This window comes from Phyllobates terribilis, unplaced genomic scaffold (assembly GCF_046119375.1).
Source record: "Phyllobates terribilis strain yellow unplaced genomic scaffold, ASM4611937v1 Scaffold_3__8_contigs__length_932513732, whole genome shotgun sequence".
Classification (NCBI taxonomy): domain Eukaryota; kingdom Metazoa; phylum Chordata; class Amphibia; order Anura; family Dendrobatidae; genus Phyllobates; species Phyllobates terribilis.
The window spans coordinates 402,021,466-402,042,439 of NW_027362763.1; the positions used below are offsets into that span (position 1 = coordinate 402,021,466).

Here is a 20,974-nt window from a genome sequence, read left to right on the forward strand (position 1 = left end):
AGGGGGATACGGACGGAGTGGAACCGCCACCTGTATTCTTCATTCTGGCCTAGCCAGAGGGACTCCTGCCGCAAGAGGGGTAACCAGTCCCCGATATCTGACTTTGTACTTCACGTCACTGTTGGAAAAGTCTGGAGGCTTTGTGGATCCCAGGGGGATACAGAAGGAGCAGAGTCGCCACCTGTATCTCTTAATCTGAGTTCATCCAGAGGGACCCGGCCTTACGCCACGTTCGCACCACACGTCGCCAGTAAGGGACTCAGTTGGGAGACACCAGGCAGGAGAAGTTAACTAAGAGAGGAACATACTAAAGCAGGGGTCCTATCTGGAGCACCTGAACTACCTAGAGAGTGCCGAACCTCATCCTGGTGGCCGCAGCTCGCCGCGAGAAGCAGAGAGAAGCTTTGCAGCTGACAATTCATCAAAGTGAGTAAAGACTTGGATGACTTCAACTACTGCCTCCGCTTATTCATTCCTCCGCGGCACTGCACCCACCATAACTTTACAGTACACATTTCTCTGCCCTGAGGCCTACTCCGCCTGTGGGGAGTAGTACCAACCGAGCTGCCAGAACACCGGCCTCAGAGGACTGTTGCAGCGCTGGTGATCCTCACCAGACACCACAGGTGGCGTAGTCGAACCTTACCACCAGTCCAACCTTTTTAGTGACAGCCCTGGGCCACAGACCGGGCCACAGCCACGACGACATCACCCCACACCATCCACCGGCCCGGCACCGAGTAAACCCTGGTCCAGGGAGGGCGTCACATAGGCAGTGAACTTACTGGAGGCTAGGTAGTGCTTGAACTGTTCAGTAGAGATGAGCGGTGTTCGACTAGAACTGTTCGCCAATCTCAAATTCGAGCTGTTTTGGGCGGTGTTCGAGTTGCTCGACGAACCCGAACGATTTGCAAAAAATTCGGCTGTTCGAGGTTATGTTCGATAACTGTTCGTGCACCAAAAGCGTGTCCTGCATGTCTGGCGCTATTTAGAGCACCAATCATGCAGGGATTGTCTGCCACTCACTGTAATGCCACAGCCATGGTGGTTGTGGCATTACAGTGATTGCCCAAATCGATGGGAACAGTGCCAACAGTGAAACATGAAAAGCCGGCAATTCAGCAGCGGCATACACCGGTACCCGACAATTTAGAACCGAAAGAATAGAGCTTCACACATAGATTAGATAGATATAAACATGTCAGCCACATATATACGAAGTACAGTGAAAGTGCTGCTTACTGTACTTGTCATTTAGCGTAAAGGATTTATCAAAAAAAATAATAGTGTTTTCATGCACCGTCTCTTTAAAAAAGCCGGCCGGCAATTCAGCAGCGGTACCCGACAATTTATAACAGACAGAATAGAGCTTCACACATAGATTAGATAGATAGAAACATGTCAGCCACATATATACGAAGTACAGTGACAGTGTTGCTTACTGTACTTGTCATTTAGCGTAAAGGATTTATCAAAAAAAATAATAGTGTTTTCATGCACCGTCTCTTTAAAAAAGCCGGCCGGCAATTCAGCAGCGGTACCCGACAATTTATAACAGACAGAATAGAGCTTCACACATAGATTAGATAGATAGAAACATGTCAGTCACATATATATGAAGTACAGTGATAGTGTTGGTTACTGTACTTGTCATTTAGTATTAAAATAAAGGATTTATTATTAAAAAAATTGGCGTGGGGTTCCCCTTAATTTTAGGCTCTAGCGGAGGTTAAGCAGACGGCTGGGGCAGATGTTTGAAGCCTGGGAAGGGGGTAATACCCACGGAGCTTCCCAGGCTACTAATATCAGCCCCCAGCTGAATACATAGCCTTTACTAGCTATTAAAATGGGGGACCCCCCAAAAAAAATGACGTGGGGTCCCCCCTAATTTAATAGCTAGCAAAGGCTAGGCAGACAGCTGGGGGCTGATATTAATAGCCCAGGAAGGGAGCCATGAATATTGGCCCCCTCCCAGGCTAGAAACACCAGCCGTCAGCCGCCCCAGAAATGGCGCATTCATAGGATGCGCCAATTCTGGCACTTAGCCTCGCTCTTCCACGCTGCCCTGGTGCGGTGGCAGGGGGTAATAGGGTTGGGGTTGATGTCAGCTTATAATGCCAGCTGACATCAAGCCCAGGTTAGTAATGGAGAGGCGTCTATAAGACACCCCCATTACTAACCCCATAGTCAAAGTTAAAAAAAACACAAACACCCAGAATAAAGTACTTTAATTGAAATAAAGACACAATCCTTTATTGTTCTAAATTAAACCATACTTACCGTCACGCCCATTCCAGCTGAAGCCAACGATCTCCTGCAATAAAAGAAAAATAACAAAGCAACCTCATCCTTACCTTTCCATGGTTCCCACGACAGCTTCAGCTCTGCTACATCGAGATGACAGGCTGGACCGCAGCAGAACGCTGCCATCCAGCCTCTCATCCCGCAGACACTGAGAAGCGCAGTCTTGCTTGCGCTGCTCAGCGTCTCTCTGTGACGACATCCAGATGAGCCGAGTTCATGTCCAATGAACTCGGCTCACCTCATGCACGTCACTGACAGCGTGGGAAAATTCTCACGCTGAAGCGGTGAGTGCAGGAGAATTCTCCCACGCTGTCAGTGACGTGCATAAGGTGAGCTCATGTCCAATGAACTCAGCTCACCTCCTGCACGTCACTGACAGCGTGGGAGAATTCTCCTGCACTCAGCGCTTCAGCGTGAGAATTCTCCCACGCTGAAGCGCTGAGTGCAGGAGAATTTTCCCACGCTGTCAGTGACGTGCATAAGGTGAGCTCATGTCCAATGAACTCAGCTCACCTCCTGCACGTCACTGACAGCGTGGGAGAATTCTCCTGCACTCAGCGCTTCAGTGTGAGAATTCTCCCACGCTGAAGCGCTGAGTGCAGGAGAATTTTCCCACGCTGTCAGTGACGTGCATGAGGTGAGCCGAGTTCATTGGACATTAACTCGGCTCATCTGGATGCCCTCACAGAGAGACACTGTGGAGCGCAAGCAAGCCTGCGCTTCTCAGTGTCTGCGGGATGACAGGCTGGATGGCAGCGTTCTGCTGCGGTCCAGCCTGTCATCTCGATGTAGCAGAGCTGAAGCTGTCATGGGAACCATGGAAAGGTAAGGATGATGTTGCTTTATTATTTTTCTTTTATTTCAGGAGATCGTTGGCTTCAGCTGGAATGGGCGTGATGGTAAGTATGGTTTAATTTAGAACAATAAAGAATTGTGTGTTTATTTCAATTAAAGGACTTTTTTCTGGGTGTTGTGTTTTTTTTAAATACTTTACTAGAAATTCATGGTGGTCATGTCTAATATTGGCGTGACCCCATGAATTTCGGGCTTAGGGCCAGCTGATAATGCCAAGCTGGCCCTAACCCCTTTATTACCCAGTGAGCCACCGCATCAGGGCCCTGGATGAGTTGGGTACAGCGCCAGAAGATGGCGCTTCTATGAACGCGCCATTTTCCGGGGTGGCTGCGGACTGCAATTTGCAGCGGGGGTGGCCCAGAAAGCTTGGGTCTCCCTGCGCTGCGGATTCCAGCCCCCAGCTGCCTAGTTGTACCTGGCTGGACACAAAAACAGGGTGAAGCCCCACGTCAACTTTCTTTAAATTATTTCATGAAATAATTAAGAAAAAAAGGGCTTCCCTATATTGTTGTGTCCGGCCAGGTACAAATAGGCAGCTGGTGGTTGGGGGCAGCCCGTTCCTGCCTGCTGTACCTGGCTGGACACAAATATAGTGCGAAGCCCCACGTCAATTTTTTTTAAATTATTTCATGAATTTCCTGAAATAATTTAAAAAAATTGAAGTGGGGCTTCGCACTATATTTGTGTCCAGCCAGGTACAGCAGGCAGGAACGGGCTGCCCCCATCCACCAGCTGCCTATTTGTACCTGGCCGGACACAACAATATAGGGAAGCCCTTTTTTTCTTAATTATTTCATGAATTTCATGAAATAATTAAAAAAAATTGAAGTGGGGCTTCGCACTATATTTGTGTCCAGCCAGGTACAGCAGGCAGGAACGGGCTGCCCCCATCCACCAGCTGCCTATTTGTACCTGGCCGGACACAACAATATAGGGAAGCCCTTTTTTTCTTAATTATTTCATGAATTTCATGAAATAATTAAAAAAAATTGAAGTGGGGCTTCGCACTATTTTTGTGTCCAGCCAGGTACAGCAGGCAGGAACGGGCTGCCCCCAACCACCAGCTGCCTATTTGTACCTGGCCGGACACAACAATATAGGGAAGGCCTTTTTTTCTTAATTATTTCATGAATTTCATGAAATAATTAAAAAAAAAGTACGTGGGGCTTCGCCCTATTTTTGTGTCCAGCCAGGTACAACTAGGCAGCTGGGGGCTGGAATCTGCAGCGCAGGGAGGCCCAAGCTTTCTGGGCCCCCCCCGCTACAAATTGCAGTCCGCAGCCACCCCGGAAAATGGCGCGTTCATAGAAGCGCCATCTTCTGGCGCTGTACCCAACTCATCCAGGGCCCTGGTGCGGTGGCTCACTGGGTAATAAAGGGGTTAGGGCCAGCTTGGTATTATTAGCTGGCCCCAAGCCCAAAATTCATGGGGTCACGCCAGTATTAGACATGACCGCCATGAATTTCTAGTAAAGTATTTAAAAAAAACACAACACCCAGAATAAAGTCCTTTAATTGAAATAAAGACACAATTCTTTATTGTTCTAAATTAAACCATACTTACCATCACACCCATTCCAGCTGAAGCCAACGATCTCCTGCAATAAAAGAAAAATAATAAACCAACCTCATCCTTACCTTTCCATGGTTCCCACGACAGCTTCAGCTCTGCTACATCGAGATGACTGGCTGGACCGCAGCAGAACGCTGCCATCCAGTCTGTCATCCCGCAGACACTGAGAAGCGCAGGCATGCTTGCGCTCCTCACTGTCTCGCTGTGACGGCATCCAGATGAGCCGAGGTCATGTCCAATGAACTCGGCTCACCTCATGCACGTCACTGACAGCGTGGGAAAATTCTCACGCTGAAGTGCTGAGTGCAGGAGAATTCTCCCACGCTGTCAGTGATGTGCATGAGGTGAGCTCATGTCCAGTGAACTCAGCTCACCTCCTGCACGTCACTGACAGCGTGGGAAAATTCTCCTGCAATCAGCGCTTCAGCGTGAGAATTTTCCCACGCTGTCAGTGACGTGCATGAGGTGAGCCGAGTTCATTGGACATGAACTCGGCTCATCTGGATGTCGTCACAGAGAGACGCTGAGCAGCGCAAGCAAGCCTGCGCTTCTCAGTGTCTGCGGGATGACAGGCTGGATGGCAGCGTTCTGCTGCGGTCCAGCCTGTCATCTCGATGTAGCAGAGCTGAAGCTGTCGTGGGAACCATGGAAAGGTAAGGATGAGGTTGCTTTATTATTTTTCTTTTATTGCAGGAGATCGTTGGCTTCAGCTGGAATGGGCGTGATGGTAAGTATGGTTTAATTTAGAACAATAAAGGATTGTGTCTTTATTTCAATTAAAGGACTTTATTCTGGGTGTTTGTGTTTTTTTTAACTTTGACTATGGGGTTAGTAATGGGGGTGTCTTATAGACGCCTCTCCATTACTAACCTGGGCTTGATGTCAGCTGGCATTATAAGCTGACATCAACCCCAACCCTATTACCCCCTGCCACCGCACCAGGGCAGCGTGGAAGAGCGAGGCTAAGTGCCAGAATTGGCGCATCCTATGAATGCGCCATTTCTGGGGCGGCTGACGGCTGGTGTTTCTAGCCTGGGAGGGGGCCAATATTCATGGCTCCCTTCCTGGGCTATTAATATCAGCCCCCAGCTGTCTGCCTAGCCTTTGCTAGCTATTAAATTAGGGGGGACCCCACGTCATTTTTTTTGGGGGGTCCCCCATTTTAATAGCTAGTAAAGGCTATGTATTCAGCTGGGGGCTGATATTAGTAGCCTGGGAAGCTCCGTGGGTATTACCCCCTTCCCAGGCTTCAAACATCTGCCCCAGCCGTCTGCTTAACCTCCGCTAGAGCCTAAAATTAAGGGGAACCCCACGCCAATTTTTTTAATAATAAATCCTTTATTTTAATACTAAATGACAAGTACAGTAACCAACACTATCACTGTACTTCATATATATGTGACTGACATGTTTCTATCTATCTAATCTATGTGTGATGCTCTATCTTTCTGTTCTAAATTGTCGGGTACCGCTGCTGAATTGCCGGCCGGCTTTTTTAAAGAGACAGTGCATGAAAACACTATTATTTTTTTAAATAAATCCTTTACACTAAATGACAAGTACAGTAAGCAACACTCTCACTGTACTTATCATATATGTGACTGACATGTTTCTATCTATCTAATCTATGTGTGAAGCTCTATTCTTTCTGTTCTAAATTGTCGTGTACAGATGCTGAATTGCCGGCCGGCTTTTTTAAAGAGACGGTGCATGAAAACACTAATATTTTTTTTAATAAATCCTTTACACTAAATGACAAGTGCAGTAACCAACACTGTCACTGTGCTTCTTATATGTGTGACTGACATGTTTCTATCTATCTAATCTATGTGTGATGCTCTATTCCTTCTTGTCTAAATTGTCGGGTACCGGTGTATGCCGCTGCTGAATTTGCCGGCCGGCTTTTTTAAAGAGAGTGTCTTCTGAGCAGTTTGTCAGCTTTTGGACACCTTTGCAGGTGTTTTCTATGTGTTTCTATGTGTTTTTGTTTGCCTGCCATTGGTTTTAACGGTGTTCGACGGTGTTCTAAGGTGTTCGACGAACAGTTCGACGAACAGTTCCTCGAACATCCCGGTGTTCGACGAACCAAACCGAACCCGAACACTACGGGGGTGGCTCAACACTACTGTTCAGTGATGGCCCAGACCAGGGCCGGAAACTCCAACTTGAAGCTGCTATAGTTCTCTGGGTTCCTCTCAGTCGGGCGGAGCTTCCTGCTTGCATAGGCGATCACCTTCTCTCGGCCATCTTGCTTCTGACTCAGTACAGCTCCTAATCCTTCGTTGCCGGCATCAGTGTACAGCAGGAACGGTTGGCAGTAGTCAGGGTAGGCTAGGATCTCTTCGCCGGTCAGGATCTCCTTCATCACCTCAAAGGATTCAGCTTGCTCCTTACCCCACTGGAACGGGGAGGTTTCTGCCTCTCCCGGAGTGTCCTACCAGTAGATCTTGCAAAGGTGCCACTTTCTTGGTATAGTCCTTCACAAACCTCCGGTAGTACCCGACTAGTCCCAGGAAATGAAGTACCTCCTTGAGGCCCTTCGGCTCCGGCCATTTCTGGATGGCAGTGACCTTCTCCGTGTCTGGTGCTACTCCCTCTGGACTAACGATGTGCCCCAGGTACTGTACCTTTCTCTTGAGCAGGTGGCACTTTGAGGGCTTCAGCTTCATCCCATACCGTGACAGCGACTCAAATACTTCCGCCAGGTGCTTCAAGTGGTCCTCGTACGTCTTGGAGTACACAATCACATCATCCAGGTAGAGTAATACAGTCTCGAAGTTGCGGTGTCCCAGGCAGCACTCCATCAATCTCTGGAACGTTCCGGGGGCGTTGCAGAGTCCAAAGGGCATACTGTTGAACTCGTAGAGTCCCAAAGGGGTGGTGAAGGCCATCTTCTCCCGATCCTCCTCAGCAACAGCTACTTGCCAGTACCCACTAGTGAGGTCAAGGGTGGAGAAGTAATTTGCAGACTTTAATGCAGCCAGGGATTTCTCTATACGGGGTAAAGGGTATGCATCTTTATGTGTAATGCGATTTACTTGTCTGTAATCTATACACATTCTAATGCTTCCGTCCTTTTTCATGACTAGGACCAGGGGAGCTGCCCAGGGACTACAACTATCCCTTACTACTCCTGCCTTCTTCATGTCGTGCAACATCTCCTTCACCTTCTGGTAGTGTGCTGGTGGTATAGGCCTGTAACGTTCTTTGATGGGTGGATGGTCACCTGTGGGGATATGGTGTTGTACCCCTTTAATCCTCCCAAAGTCAAGTGGGTGCTTACTGAATACCTTTGTGTATTCCTAAACCACCCGGTGTACACCCTGCTTTTGATGGACAGGAGTGGTGTCAGTCCCAACATGGAGCAGTTGACACCAATCCTCCACCTGGGTCCCCGGGTCATTATCCTCTACTTCGTCTGGTGAGGTTAAGGACTCCGCTGTGTGTATGAAGTTGTTATTTACTGTGTACAGTTTGGCAACAGTGGCATAGCGTGGTAATCTAACCTCGTCCTCCCCATAGTTTAGAAGACGGACGGGTACCCTCCCATTGTGTACATCCACTACCCCTCTGGCGGTTAAGAGTGTAGGTCTATGCTCTGAGCTAAGGGGCTCTACTACCGCCTGGTAGCTCCGTCCTTTGAGACCTATTGCTGCTCTACACCAAATCAGCATTTCACTCATCGGGGGAATCACAATGGGTACCGGGTCTGTCACCCGTACATTACCAATTTCACCACCTGTTAGCTTTACCCGTTGCTGGTACATACAGTACAGACCAAAAGTTTGGACACACCTTCTCATTTAAAGATTTTTCTGTATTTTCATGACTATGAAAATTGTACATTCACACTGAAGGCATCAAAACTATGAATTAACACATGTGGAATTATATACTTAACAAAAAAGTGTGAAACAACTGAAAATATGTCTTATATTCTAGGTTCTTCAAAGCAGCCACCTTTGCTTTGATGACTGCTTTGCACACTCTTGGCATTCTCTTGATGAGCTTCAAGAGGTAGTCACCGGAAATAGTTTTCACTTCACAGGTGTGCCCTGTCAGGTTTAATAAGTGGGATTTCTTGCCTTATAAATGGGGATGGGACCATCAGTTGTGTTGTGCAGAAGTCTGGTGGATGCACAGCTGATAGTCCTACTGAATAGACTGTTAGAATTTGTATTATGGCACGAAAAAAACAGCTAAGTAAAGAAAAACAAGGGGCCATCATTACTTTTAAGAAATGAAGGTCAGTCAGTGCGAAAAATTGGGCGAACTTTGATAGTGTCCCCAAGTGCGGTTGCAAAAACCATCAAGCGCTACAAAGAAACTGGCTCACATGAGGACCGCCCCAGGAAAGGAAGACCAAGAGTCACCTCTGCTTCTGAGGATAAGTTTATTCGAGTCACCACCCTCAGAAATCGCAGGTTAACAGCAGCTCAGATTAGAGACCAGGTCAATGCCACACAGAGTTCTAGCAGCAGACACATCTCTACAACAACTGTTAAGAGGAGACTTTATGCAGCAGGCCTTCATGGTAAAATAGCTGCTAGGAAACCACTGCTAAGGACAGGCAACAAGCAGAAGAGACTTGTTTGGGCTAAAGAACACAAGGAATGGACATTAGACCAGTGGAAATCTGTGTTTTGGTCTAATGAGTCCAAATTTGAGATCTTTGGTTCCAACCACCGTGTCTTTCTGCGACGCAGAAAAGGTGAACGGATGGACTCTACATGCCTGGTTCCCACTGTGAAGCATGGAGGAGGAGGTGTGATGGAGTGGTGGTGCTTTGCTGGTGACACTGTTGGGGATTTATTCAAAACTGAAGGCATACTGAAACAGAATGGCTACCACAGCATCTTGCAGCGGCATGCTTTTCCATCCGGTTTGCGTTTAGTTGGACCATCATTTATTTTTCAACAGGACAATGACCCCAAACACACCTCCAGGCTGTGTAAGGGCTATTTGACCAAGATGGAGAGTGATGGAGTGCTACACCAGATGACCTGGCCTCCGCAGTCCCAATCGAGATGGTTTGGGGTGAGCTGGACCGCAGAGTGAAAGCAAAAGGGCCAACAAGTGCTAAGCATCTCTGGGAACTCCTTCAAGATTGTTGGAAGACCATTTCCGGTGACTACCTCTTGAAGCTCATCAAGAGAATGCCAAGAGTGTGCAAAGCAGTCATCAAAGCAAAAGGTGGCTACTTTGAAGAGCCTAGAATATAAGACATATATTCAGTTGTTTCACACTTTTTTGTTAAGTATATAATTCCACATGTGTTAATTCATAGTTTTGATGCCTTCAGTGTGAATGTACAATTTTCATAGTTATGAAAATACAGAAAAATCTTTAAATGAGAAGGTGTGTCCAAACTTTTGGTCTGTACTGTAAGTGCTCGGATCTCTTTCTGGAGCGCACTTCTCTACCCTGGTCTGGCAGTGTCAGCTATCTGTTGGAGCAAGAACAACACTTCTCCCAAACAGTTACTAACAATATTTGTGCCTAGTACCATATACAAATCTGTATCATCAGGATTAGTCTCTACTACAATTAGTCCCTGGTCCTTCAGTTCCACTCTTCCCACCTTTACTGCCACATCCTTAACCCCGGCTAGGTTAAGGGGAAGGCCATTTGAGGCATACACGGAAAGATTTGGATCTGGTGGGTAAAGTTCGTCTATGGACCAGAACCTTTTGTAGAGGACATCAGGCATGATGGATACCTGAGATCCAGTGTCCAGCAGGGCAGGTGCCGCGATGCCGTCCACCACAATGGACAGGAAAGGTCTTCCTCTCACGAACCTGCGGTACCAGTTTGATGGGCCTGGTTGGTCTACTCCTGGGTGTCGGCCCTCGGCCCCAGGGTTTGCTCGTTTAAAGGACAGTTCCGCACTGCGTGGCCGGCCTTCTGGCAGCGGTGACATGTGAACTCTCCTGGAGGGTGTCGTTGGTCGTTGGTCCTCCCACGGGGCGGCGTTGTCCTCCTCCTGGGCGGCGTTGTCCTCCTCCTCCTTCTCCTCATCCAGGGGACATCCTCATGGCTGTCGGCTACCAGGATCCTTCTCTCTGTCTCGGGCTCCGTCCGCAGCTGCAGGGCACTCAGTACAGTGGTCAGGGTTTTGCTCAACTGACGCACTTCAGAGCGCAGGCTGTCCTGCTCACTAGGGGACATTGCTTGAACCTTGACTTCAGCAGCCACCGGGGAAAAGGTGGACACTGCGGGCACTGGGGTGGCCCCACCCTGGTAACATTGGATAGCTGTAGTTTCCAGGGGCTTTATAGCCATGTCCTTAAGGGTGTCAAAGGTGGCATCTGGATGATCCCAGGACCACCAACGCACAGTCCTGCTCTTCTCTTGGGACCTCAGTCCCCGGATAAACTGTTCCTTCAGCATTTTATTTTCATCATTGATGCTGGTTGGACTAACCTGTTTCAGAGCTCGCAGGGCCCCTTGTAAGCACCAGGCATAGTCCCGGACACTGTCCTCCGGTTTCTGAGAGCAGTTGTAGAACCTCATCCGGAGGTCTGTCTCAGTACGATTCTCAAAGACAGTCTGTAACTTTTTAAAGATTGCGGACACTGACTCCTGGTCTGCGGCCGACCAAGTCTCTGCTTCTCGCTCCGCAGCACCAGTCAATTGTCCCAATACTACAGCGGCTCTTTGTCTGCCTGTCATAGAGTACAAGTCCAGTATACCGCATATTTTCCTCTTAAATCCAGACAGGGTATCTGGTTTGCCGCTGTACTGGGGGAGCCACTTCGCTCCAGGGATGTACGGTAGGGCCATGGGTATGACAGGGGTTACAAGCCCTGCTGGTAGAGCGGCTGCTTCGGCCTGCTCAGCGCCGGGCGTGGGTTGATCATCACGGCCGTTAACCGGTACTCCGGCATTGTGCTGTTCCTCAGACATTCCGGTGCCCCCCTAGCGAACCATGGCCTACCTTCTTTTCTTTTCTTCCGGTAGGCCGCAGCTCCGCAGGTGACAGTCTTCCTCTAGGACCTTGCGTCGCTCACATCCTACGTCAGAGTGCTCACTTGGGCTCCTTCCAGGACCTGACGCTTCCTGGTTCAACGTCGAAGTGTGGGGCGTGTCCTGGGCTTCGCGCGCTTCAGCAGGTCCGCCTCTCAGTTTCCAGCGGTTACGCCCTTCTTCCCGCTCGGCGACACAGCAATGGCGGCGATCTTCGCCACAGTTAAACACACAGTTCTGAATAAAGGCGCACAGTACCCGGTGGCAACGGGCACGCAATCCTGTTTGTAACGCCAGAAGCTGACGCGCCCCCTGGGCAGTGGGGGTTACTCGGCAGCCGGGCCCACAGAGGCTTGGGGGGATATCACGGTGGCTGGCCCGGTCCGTGGCCCAGGGCGATCAACAAAAATGGGGAGAAATTGTATGGGGTAGCAAATGTTCGTGATGCCACCTGTGGTACCTGGTAATGACTACCAGCTCTGCTCCAGTCCTCCGGGAGTGTTGAGATGGCAGCTGAGGTGTATCTGCTCCCCACAAGTGGAGCGGGCCCCCGGGGAAGGGATGGTGTGCAGGGATGCAGGACAGAGGGGACCCAGCCGGGTCAGAGGAAGAACAGGCACAGACACGGGAATTCACTTCAGTACCTTTACTGGTGTTGTAGCAGGCACGGTCCAGGGTACTTCATGGTGAAGGGTGCATTTCAGGACTCTCCCCAGTGAGCGGGTGTAGGGCCTCCTGTTCCGTATCTTTCCTTGCTAAGCTTCAGACCTGCCTGGAGCTAGGCCTAACTTGGTCTCTGTCTCTGCCTTGCACCTGCTGACCTGGTGGTAGGGCCTTTTGCTAGAGATCACTCTCCCTGGTCGTTGGGCCTCCGTGACTCCTGGCCCTGGTACAATAGTCAGCTTCTGGTGAACCTGGGACCTGTAGTTCTCCAGGGATTCCGGTTGTTCCTACTGGGGATATAGGGCCCTGTAGACGCGGACCCGGTGTCCGGTATATGGTTTTGGGGTGAGCTGGTTAAGCTCCTCTGCCCCTTATGTTACTCTCTCCACTTGCCTTCGGCCACACTCGGGGCCCTCGCTAGGCTTCTCACGTGCAGTAGGCCTTGACTCGCCTAAGCACTGCAGCAGGCACGCTGCACTACGCCGCTCTCTGAGCGTCGGCACGCTCTCAGCTCTAACTGAGCTCCACTCTAGACTCTCTTCCTAGAGGAACTGATCTCTAACTGACTCTGAGCACCACTGCAGACTGACCTCTCTCAGGCTCATCTTCTGTAGGAACTAGAACTGAGCTCTACTCTAGGCTCTCTTCCTAGAGGAACTGACTGCCTAACTCCACCCTCCAGTATATATGTGTCCCTGACGGGCTCCCTCTGCTGGTCTGAGGTGGTAGGGTGGAGGTGTGTGAATGTTGTGAGGGCCTCTTGTGGAGAAGTCCATCCATGCACCCACAATCAATGCAGCACAGAAAAAACTACACCATCGCCTAGTCTGCCCAGTCTGTGACTGGGGTGCAAAATTCATTGGCGATCCATGACTTGTTCATTTTGATGAAAGATAGACAGTCTACACTTTTATCTGTCAGAACACCACCAGCAGCGCTGAAGACACGTTCTGAGAGAATTCTGGCTGCCAGGCATGACAAAACCTCCAAGATATGACAGTAGGGGTTACATACCAGATACAGACATCACTTACAGTAAACAAAACTAACAATGATAGACTGATACAGAAGGATGAGGACCCTGACCTTGCAGGCTTACATTCTACAGGAACGGGGAAGGAGACAGTAGGTTGGGGGGGTTGCAGTAGCTCCGGTGTTGAGGTGGCAGCAAGCAAGGTCATGGCAGGCTATAGGCTTGTTTAAAGAGATGGGTTTTCAGGTTCTGTCTGGAGGATCCAAATGTGGAGGCTAATCGGACATGTTGAGACACACAATTCAATAGATCTCTAACTGTAAGCTTGCGAGCAGGACCCTCACTCCTTTAGATTTGATAAATGCTTTTTCTGTATTGTTTGTATAAGTCCCCCCTAAAATTGAAAAGTGCTGCGGAATATGTTGGCGATATAAAAATAAAAAATTAATATTATTATTATATTATTATTATTATAGGATGGGGGTTATTTGGGGGAAGTCTTGGAGGCAATTGGGTGAGGAACGAATAAGTGTGGAGGAGAGAAGGAGGTCTTGGGAGGACCGGAGATTACGTGAGGGAATATATCGGGTGATTAGTTCAGAGATGTACCGCGGGGAAAGGTTATGGATGGCTTTGTAGGTCAGTGTTAGTAGTTTTAACTGGATACACTGGGCAATTGGGAGCCAGTGAAGGGATTTTGCAAAGGGGGGTAGCGGAGGAGTAGAGAGGCGAGAGATGAACCAGTTCCGCAGCAGAGATAAGGATGGACTGGAGGGGTGCGAGAGTGTTAGCAGGTAGGCCACAGAGGAGGATGTTGCAGTAGTCGAGGCGGGAGATTATGAGGGCATGCACAAGCAGTTTAGTACATTGAGGGTTGAGGAAAGGACGGATTCTGGAAATATTTTTGACCTGGAAGCGACAGGAGGTGGCGAGAGCTTGGATGTGGGGTTTGAAGGACAGGGCAGAGTCAAAGGTTACTCCGAGGCAGCGGAATGCCGCTACTGGGGAAAGTGTGGTGTCATTTATTGTGATAGAAAGATCAGGTGGGGAAGATACGCGAGATGGGAAAAAGATGATGAGTTTAGTTTTGTCCACATTGAGCTTGAGGAAGTGGGGGGAGAAGAAGGAGGATATGGCTGCTAGAGATGCTGGAATTCTGGACAGCAGAGAGGTGACATCTGGGCCAGAGAGGTAGATCTGGGTGTCATCAACATACAGATGGTACTGGAAGCCATGGGATTTTATGAGCTGTCCCAGGCCAAGGGTATAGATTGAGAAGAGTAGGGGTCCTAGGACAGAGCCTTGAGGGACTCCTGCAGAGAGGGGGCGGGATGAGGAGGTAGCATGGGAGTGGGAGACGCTAAATGTGCGGTTGGAAAGGTATGAGGAAATCCAAGATAGGGCAAGGTCTTTGACGCCAAAGACTGCGACAGCCGTCAGCTTTCGGAAACCATCTGTATCCACCATGCGGAAAGGCAGCATTTCCGTGGCCAACAGATTGGAGATGGTGAAGTTCAAGCTCTTAGCTTTGGCATGTGTAGGAGGAAACAATCTTTTACGTGACCATAACTATGGGAACGATGGTTGGCTCCTGTGCTGAGAGAGGGTGGAGTAAAGTGAACATAACAAACTGCTGTGTGAGGTGCAGGCGGAGATGTTATGGTGGATTGAGAAAGATGTGATGTGCTCGATGTCTGAGATTGTTCAAAAACAACATGCATGTCCACTTCCGTAACAGTTGACGGGCTTTCACTCACCCCAACTGTAGCAGGTAAACAAATGGAAGTTTTGCGGCTGGAGATCTGTGTCGGAACACTTGCCATGGTGACGGAGGAGGAAGAAGCAGCAGATTGATAAGGTGGCCGGTGGTTGGCTAGACTCGCTAGGCCATTTTTTAGCGCAGTGAGATTCCCAGATTAATGCATATTGATTGTGCATGTGCCTTTTCATGGATGTAATAGTCAAATTATTGGAATTTTTGCCTCTACTGAGTTGTTTTTTTTACAAAGTTGGCAGATAACGTGAATTGGGTCATCCTTTGCAATCTCAAAAAAGGCCCAGACTAGGCAACCCTTGCCACCCCTGAGAACTGAAGACCAGCGACTGCTGTTGGCCACAGCCAGAGTTGTGAATGAGGATGCAGTGCTTGTCGTGGTTGCATAACTTCATGTCTGTGCAGGAAGCCGCAAAGTAACTTGCTCATCTTCTTCCTCCTCCACCTTCTCTGCTGAGCTACTCAGCTGTCTGCCTCTGGGTTCACATCAAGTGGGATCACCTCATAGTCATTCTCTATTCCTCCACTCCTCGTCCTGAGAGTGACCCTCCTTCTCTTCGTGCCCTGACAGCACGGTACACTCCGCGTGCGTCTCAGGTATCTGAGTCTCATCAGGATCACCTTCACCCCTGGGAGTTAACGTCTGGTGGCAAGGGTCTGGATTCTGCCCTACTTTGTCTGGACTCATTCATACCAAATCTAAGAATGTTTTTACATTCAAAACGCGTCTGATAGTTACAAATATTAATTGCTTCCTTATGTTCTCGTTTACTATGAAGTATATCTCTATCATTTTGTTGACCTTATCTCTTGGATTTTAACCATGAAAGAAATAAAGTATTCACATGTTTTTAATTAACCTTGGCTTCCTGGGCGCTGGATCAACTTTTCCTTCTCAGCAATTATCAGAGCGCCTGCAGTAGCGCTGATCACGGACCCCAGGCTGAATACAAGCAACAGAGGGTGAGCTGGTATTTTTCTTTGTCTTAGGCTATGTGCCCACGATGCAGAAATGAAGCAAAAAAATTCTGCAGCATTTCTGCATCTCCCTGGCAGAAAAAACGCATGCAGATTGTGCATGCGTTTTTCCTGCAGAATACATGCGGATCCACATGCGGATTTACATGCGTTTCCGCATGCAGATTGACAAGCGCTTTCCAGGCAATAGCATCACTTGGAAAGTGCTTGACAACTAGGTCACACTGTATAAATCCATGCAAACAGCATGGATTTATACAGTGTGAACCGTAAAAATTAAAACAAATAAAGCTATACTCACCCCCGATGCCCCGGCGTGGCTGCAGCGCTCGTTCCTGTCTGGTTCCTGGATGCCGGCATATCGCGAGACAGAGCGGTGAAGGGCCTGCGGTCACATGACTGTGACGTCACCGCAGGTCCTTAAGCGATGCCGGCATTCAGAGAGAAGCCGTCGGAAAGGTGAATATAAACTTTATTTGTTATTTTATTCTTTTTTTACAGGTACAATGGTACCCAGGTCTGGATGAGAGTCTCCTCTCCTCCAGAACTGGGTACCCTCCGCACATAGAAACGCATAGAAGCCGCTTGTAAAAATGTACAGTCGCAGTTTCTATGCGTCTCAATGCAAGTCAATGGCGGGAGTTCCGCTGCGCTTCCGCAAAATTAAATGACATGCTGCGGATTTTTGTACGCAGCATAAACGCTGCAAAATCCGCAGCATGTGCATAGAACATGTGGAATCCCCTTGGGGACCATGGGGTGCGGCTTACCTAGCGTTTCACAAGCGTTTCCGCTGCGGAAATTCCGCAGCATAAACGCTTGAAAAACGCTACGTGGGCACCCAGCCTTATTCTACTTTGTCCGGCTCTGGATCCAACTGAAAAAAATTTTGGGTAACGGTGCAGATGCTTTCCTCCTCTTGAGTCTGTGAATCTTTGGAGCATACATCTGATGCCCATTGAATAGAATGTCTGAACAGCTCTGCAAACTTGCCCATCTGTGGTTCCCTTCAGTCAATTGGTCGGTTGGAGAGTAATAATGCTGGGGGAAACAAGAGTAATTGGGGTGCCACCTCTGAGGACTGTAGTGGGTGTGATGTTAAGGTGGAGGAAGAGGAGGAGAGGCCACTGGATGCAGCACTTGTTATCCACTGGAGCAGATGCTCTTTCTGGCACTCATCTACAAGGCATATCGCTGTGCGGCTGCCAAATAAAGGGAGTGGAGTAGCCCATCCAGTAATAGAAGTTGTCAGTTGTCTTTGGATAGGACGAGCCGGTGTTTGTTCAGTAGAGCTTCCAGTAACATTACGACCTACACCTTGTACACCTCGAACACCGAGCCTATTCCCCCTTCAACTATCACCTCGCTTTTTTTTCCCAATCATGTTGGATGTACCCTTCACCTCTTTTAACTAGTTGTTTCATAACCCTAGACTCAGACCTGTCAGTCACCTGTCACTAAATTAACAATCAGTATTTATTTGCTGAAACTGGTGTCTGGACCACACAATTAGCACAAAGGATTTAGATGCTGAAATGTGGACTGGTGTCTGGACCACACAATTAGCACAAAGGTCAATTTGACACAGGATCCTATCTATCTGAACTAGCTGACAATAAACCACTTAGCTAACTATCTGACTACTTGCAGCAGCTGCCTCACTATGCTGTTACACTTACAAAATGGGGTCGAAGCCACATATCTGCTTTTTATATGGCATAGGACATGTGACTTCGGCAGCCAGTGACACAAGCCCATGTGTCTGGATGTTGTGGATGGTTTCTGCTACCTGATTGGCTGCCGGAATCTCCACACATTAAGTTAATAAAAAAATAAATAATTAAAAAAAAAATAACAGTACATTGCTCCTCTGACCTCTCTCCGCCCCATCCCCGCATCAAACACGTCCCCCCGCTCGAACAGGGCTAAACAGGTCATATAAGTAAATGAGAGTTATTTATACAATAAATGCCTACAAAAGATACTCCCATACAGGAAATAGATAAATAGATTAATCTTTATTGAAAATGACACAACAAAAGAATATGTAAAAAAACTGAATAAAAAAGGAGATAGACTGCAGAAATACTGAGGCTGGTAAGTATATAGAAAATAAATAAATATGTCTCACATGATATTTTCAACAAAAAACAAATGTTGCTATTGGTCCATGTCTCACTTGATATTTTCAACAAGAAAAACAAATGTTTATATATTTAGACAGATATGCTTACATATAATCCTCTTTAAATACAATACATAACAATCAAATAGTGCTATTGGATTGGATAAATACAGTAGATTATTGAATTAGATTATGAATGCATTCATGTATCAAGAAAAGTGCTTGTGCTCAGAAAGGGAAGACATTAATTTATAAAGTGCAAATGCATATCTCTGAATTTTCCCAAAGGGGGCACAGAAATCCCTGCAGACATTGGACTACCAAACATTGCCTGAACGCTGCACCCGTTGGGGCAATGGCGTGGGATCAGTGGTGGAGCGCCATCACACAGCTGCCTAAACATTGAACGCAGCTGATTGGCTGTATCAGTATATAACATACCCCACATGCACTTACTCTGTACGTCCTTTCTGAAGAAGCAACAGGCGAAACGTGCGTTAGAGGGTTCAAGGCTGGCAACTATTATGTACACTACTACTGCATGCAATATTTGGTAGTCCAGTGGAATCTCGATGTAGGACATACTATTACCTTCTACATCCGGAAGGGGGTTAAAGAACATTTGTAGATGGAAAGATAAGTGAAAGTACTATGCAGACCCTTATCTTTACATTTCCTTTATTACATTTTCTTTTTGACTTGTTTTTTTAATTTCTGCAAAAAGTAATAACAGCAAATAGTATAAATTAATAATCTGTTATACTTTTGACACAGGTTTCTTACCAAAACACCACTGAGTTATTTTACTTTGACAAGTCCTCTTGGATATATCCTTATCCTTCCATCCAGCTACAAATATCCGAAACAGTTTTAAAGGTAAGAATTTTTTTCCACAGAAATCAAATATTTATTGGTTTCCTAAATAATTTACTTATGGAGTGAAATGATAGTTCAAGGAAAAACTCATCAGCTGTATTTGTTTTGTGAAGATGCATTTAGAATGGTTAGATTATCTGTTCTTACGACTTTGCTAACATTTTTGTTCTTGTCACGTAGGTTGGAACACCATTTAATGTGCAAGTTGCAACCAACCCAGAAGTACAGGATATTTATTATATGGTTTGTATTATTTAAGGTGTTTTAATATTTCATCACTGCAATGGATTATCACATAGTATAATCTTGCATTCTATTGATTGCTCCCATTAAACTTAAAAAAAAACAAAAACGACATGCTGGTAACAGCACAAAGATTGTTTTTTACCATGGCCTCTCTTTGAAGGTTTTCCTTCTCTACTCTCTTTGGTCCATCGCTACTTTTGCTATACGCACAAATACAAAGGAAATAATTGGTAAAATGCTATGGGTAAATAAGCTTGTAATTAAGGAGTGATAATCAAATGAACAGTTAACAAAAAAGTAATGTCAGTTTCACCATTGCTGTCAAAAAGTGATTGAATGCATCTACATATATCTCTGATAGGCCAGTTTCACATGAGTGTGTAAAAAATTGCCCAAAACTCTGACAATTTTCTATCTCATTTGTCATCCATATCCAATTTGTATAGCATACATTTTATGCATCATTCAGTAGTTATTAAAAATTTACAAGTCCAAATACACTTTGCTATGTCACAGAATTGCAATGTATCTGTAAAAATCAGATTCTATACGGTGGCTTCGTTTGAAATCTGACTTTTTTTGCGCACCCATAGACTTTAAAGGGTGAGTTTCATCTGCCACAGGGAAGAAACTAGTGCATGCTGCGATTGTTTTTCACATGCAGATTCGGTTTGTGAAAAAAAAAATCACTCATCTGCACTGTCCCATTGAATAACATTGGTCCGAGTTCTGTCCATTTTTTCACAGATAGCACTCGGATCGAAAATACGTTTGTGTGAATTTGTTCTTATAGTGACCCTTGTGAATACTTTGGACGTTGACATCATGCTGCAGCCAGCAGTCTGTCACACTTCACCCAGGCACATTTCCAGTCAGTCTTTTTAATAATGGTTATTATATAGTTAAAGGTTTTCCAGTTTTTAGATTATACTCACTATCCATTCTTAAAGGAGCTGTCCACTACTTTCACATTGATGTCCTATTGGCCACTGCAACTTGACGGCCACGCACCACAGGTAAGCACGTCCAGCCGGTGGCTACCGCTGCCGGCACCGATAACAGCTGATCGGCGGGGGTGCATAGTGTGGGACCCCGGCCGATAATACATTGATGCCCTATCCTACCGATAGGGCATCAATGTGAAAGTAGTGAACAATTCCTTTAATGATTTTCAGTATCCCTGCATGCCACCATTAAAGATGAATCTTCATTGTTTACTTTCAGGAAAATATAAACCTTTCCTGGACACACAGGTGCTCATATCAGGACACAGCTCTGATAAGGGTCCACTCATCCCAGTCAAATGTGTGTTTTTTTTTTGTTCAAAAAACATTGGCATAATGACAGCTTTGCTGACAAAAAAATCACAATTAGACTGTGATGTGTGAACAAAACTCAGCTTAACTGTAAAGGGCCTACTACATGAATGTCAAGAACAGATTTTAATACCCTTGAAGTAAGCAAAAAAAGTTTCTACTATATGACAGCAAGCAAAGAAAACACAAGAAATTAATACAATAAACGTTTAGGAAAAGTGTATCATTTTTCATTATACAAATAACATTTATTAGCTAAATCTGGAAATTCTTTTAATATAAAGAGAACTTTTCAACATTTTTTTCTAGTTGAACTGAACATGAT

At 46.8% G+C, this 20,974-nt stretch overlaps 1 protein-coding gene across 1 annotated transcript in view; it reads left to right on the plus strand.

The window, feature by feature from the left end:
* LOC141259483 (CD109 antigen-like) overlaps window positions 1-20,974 on the plus strand; it is a 275,952-nt gene that overhangs the window by 85,235 nt on the left and 169,743 nt on the right. Inside the window, exons 13-14 of the mRNA XM_073675568.1 lie at window positions 18,986-19,087; window positions 19,268-19,330. Of these exons, the coding sequence (XP_073531669.1) occupies window positions 18,986-19,087; window positions 19,268-19,330 (165 nt within the window). The remainder of the gene's footprint in view (window positions 1-18,985; window positions 19,088-19,267; window positions 19,331-20,974) is intronic.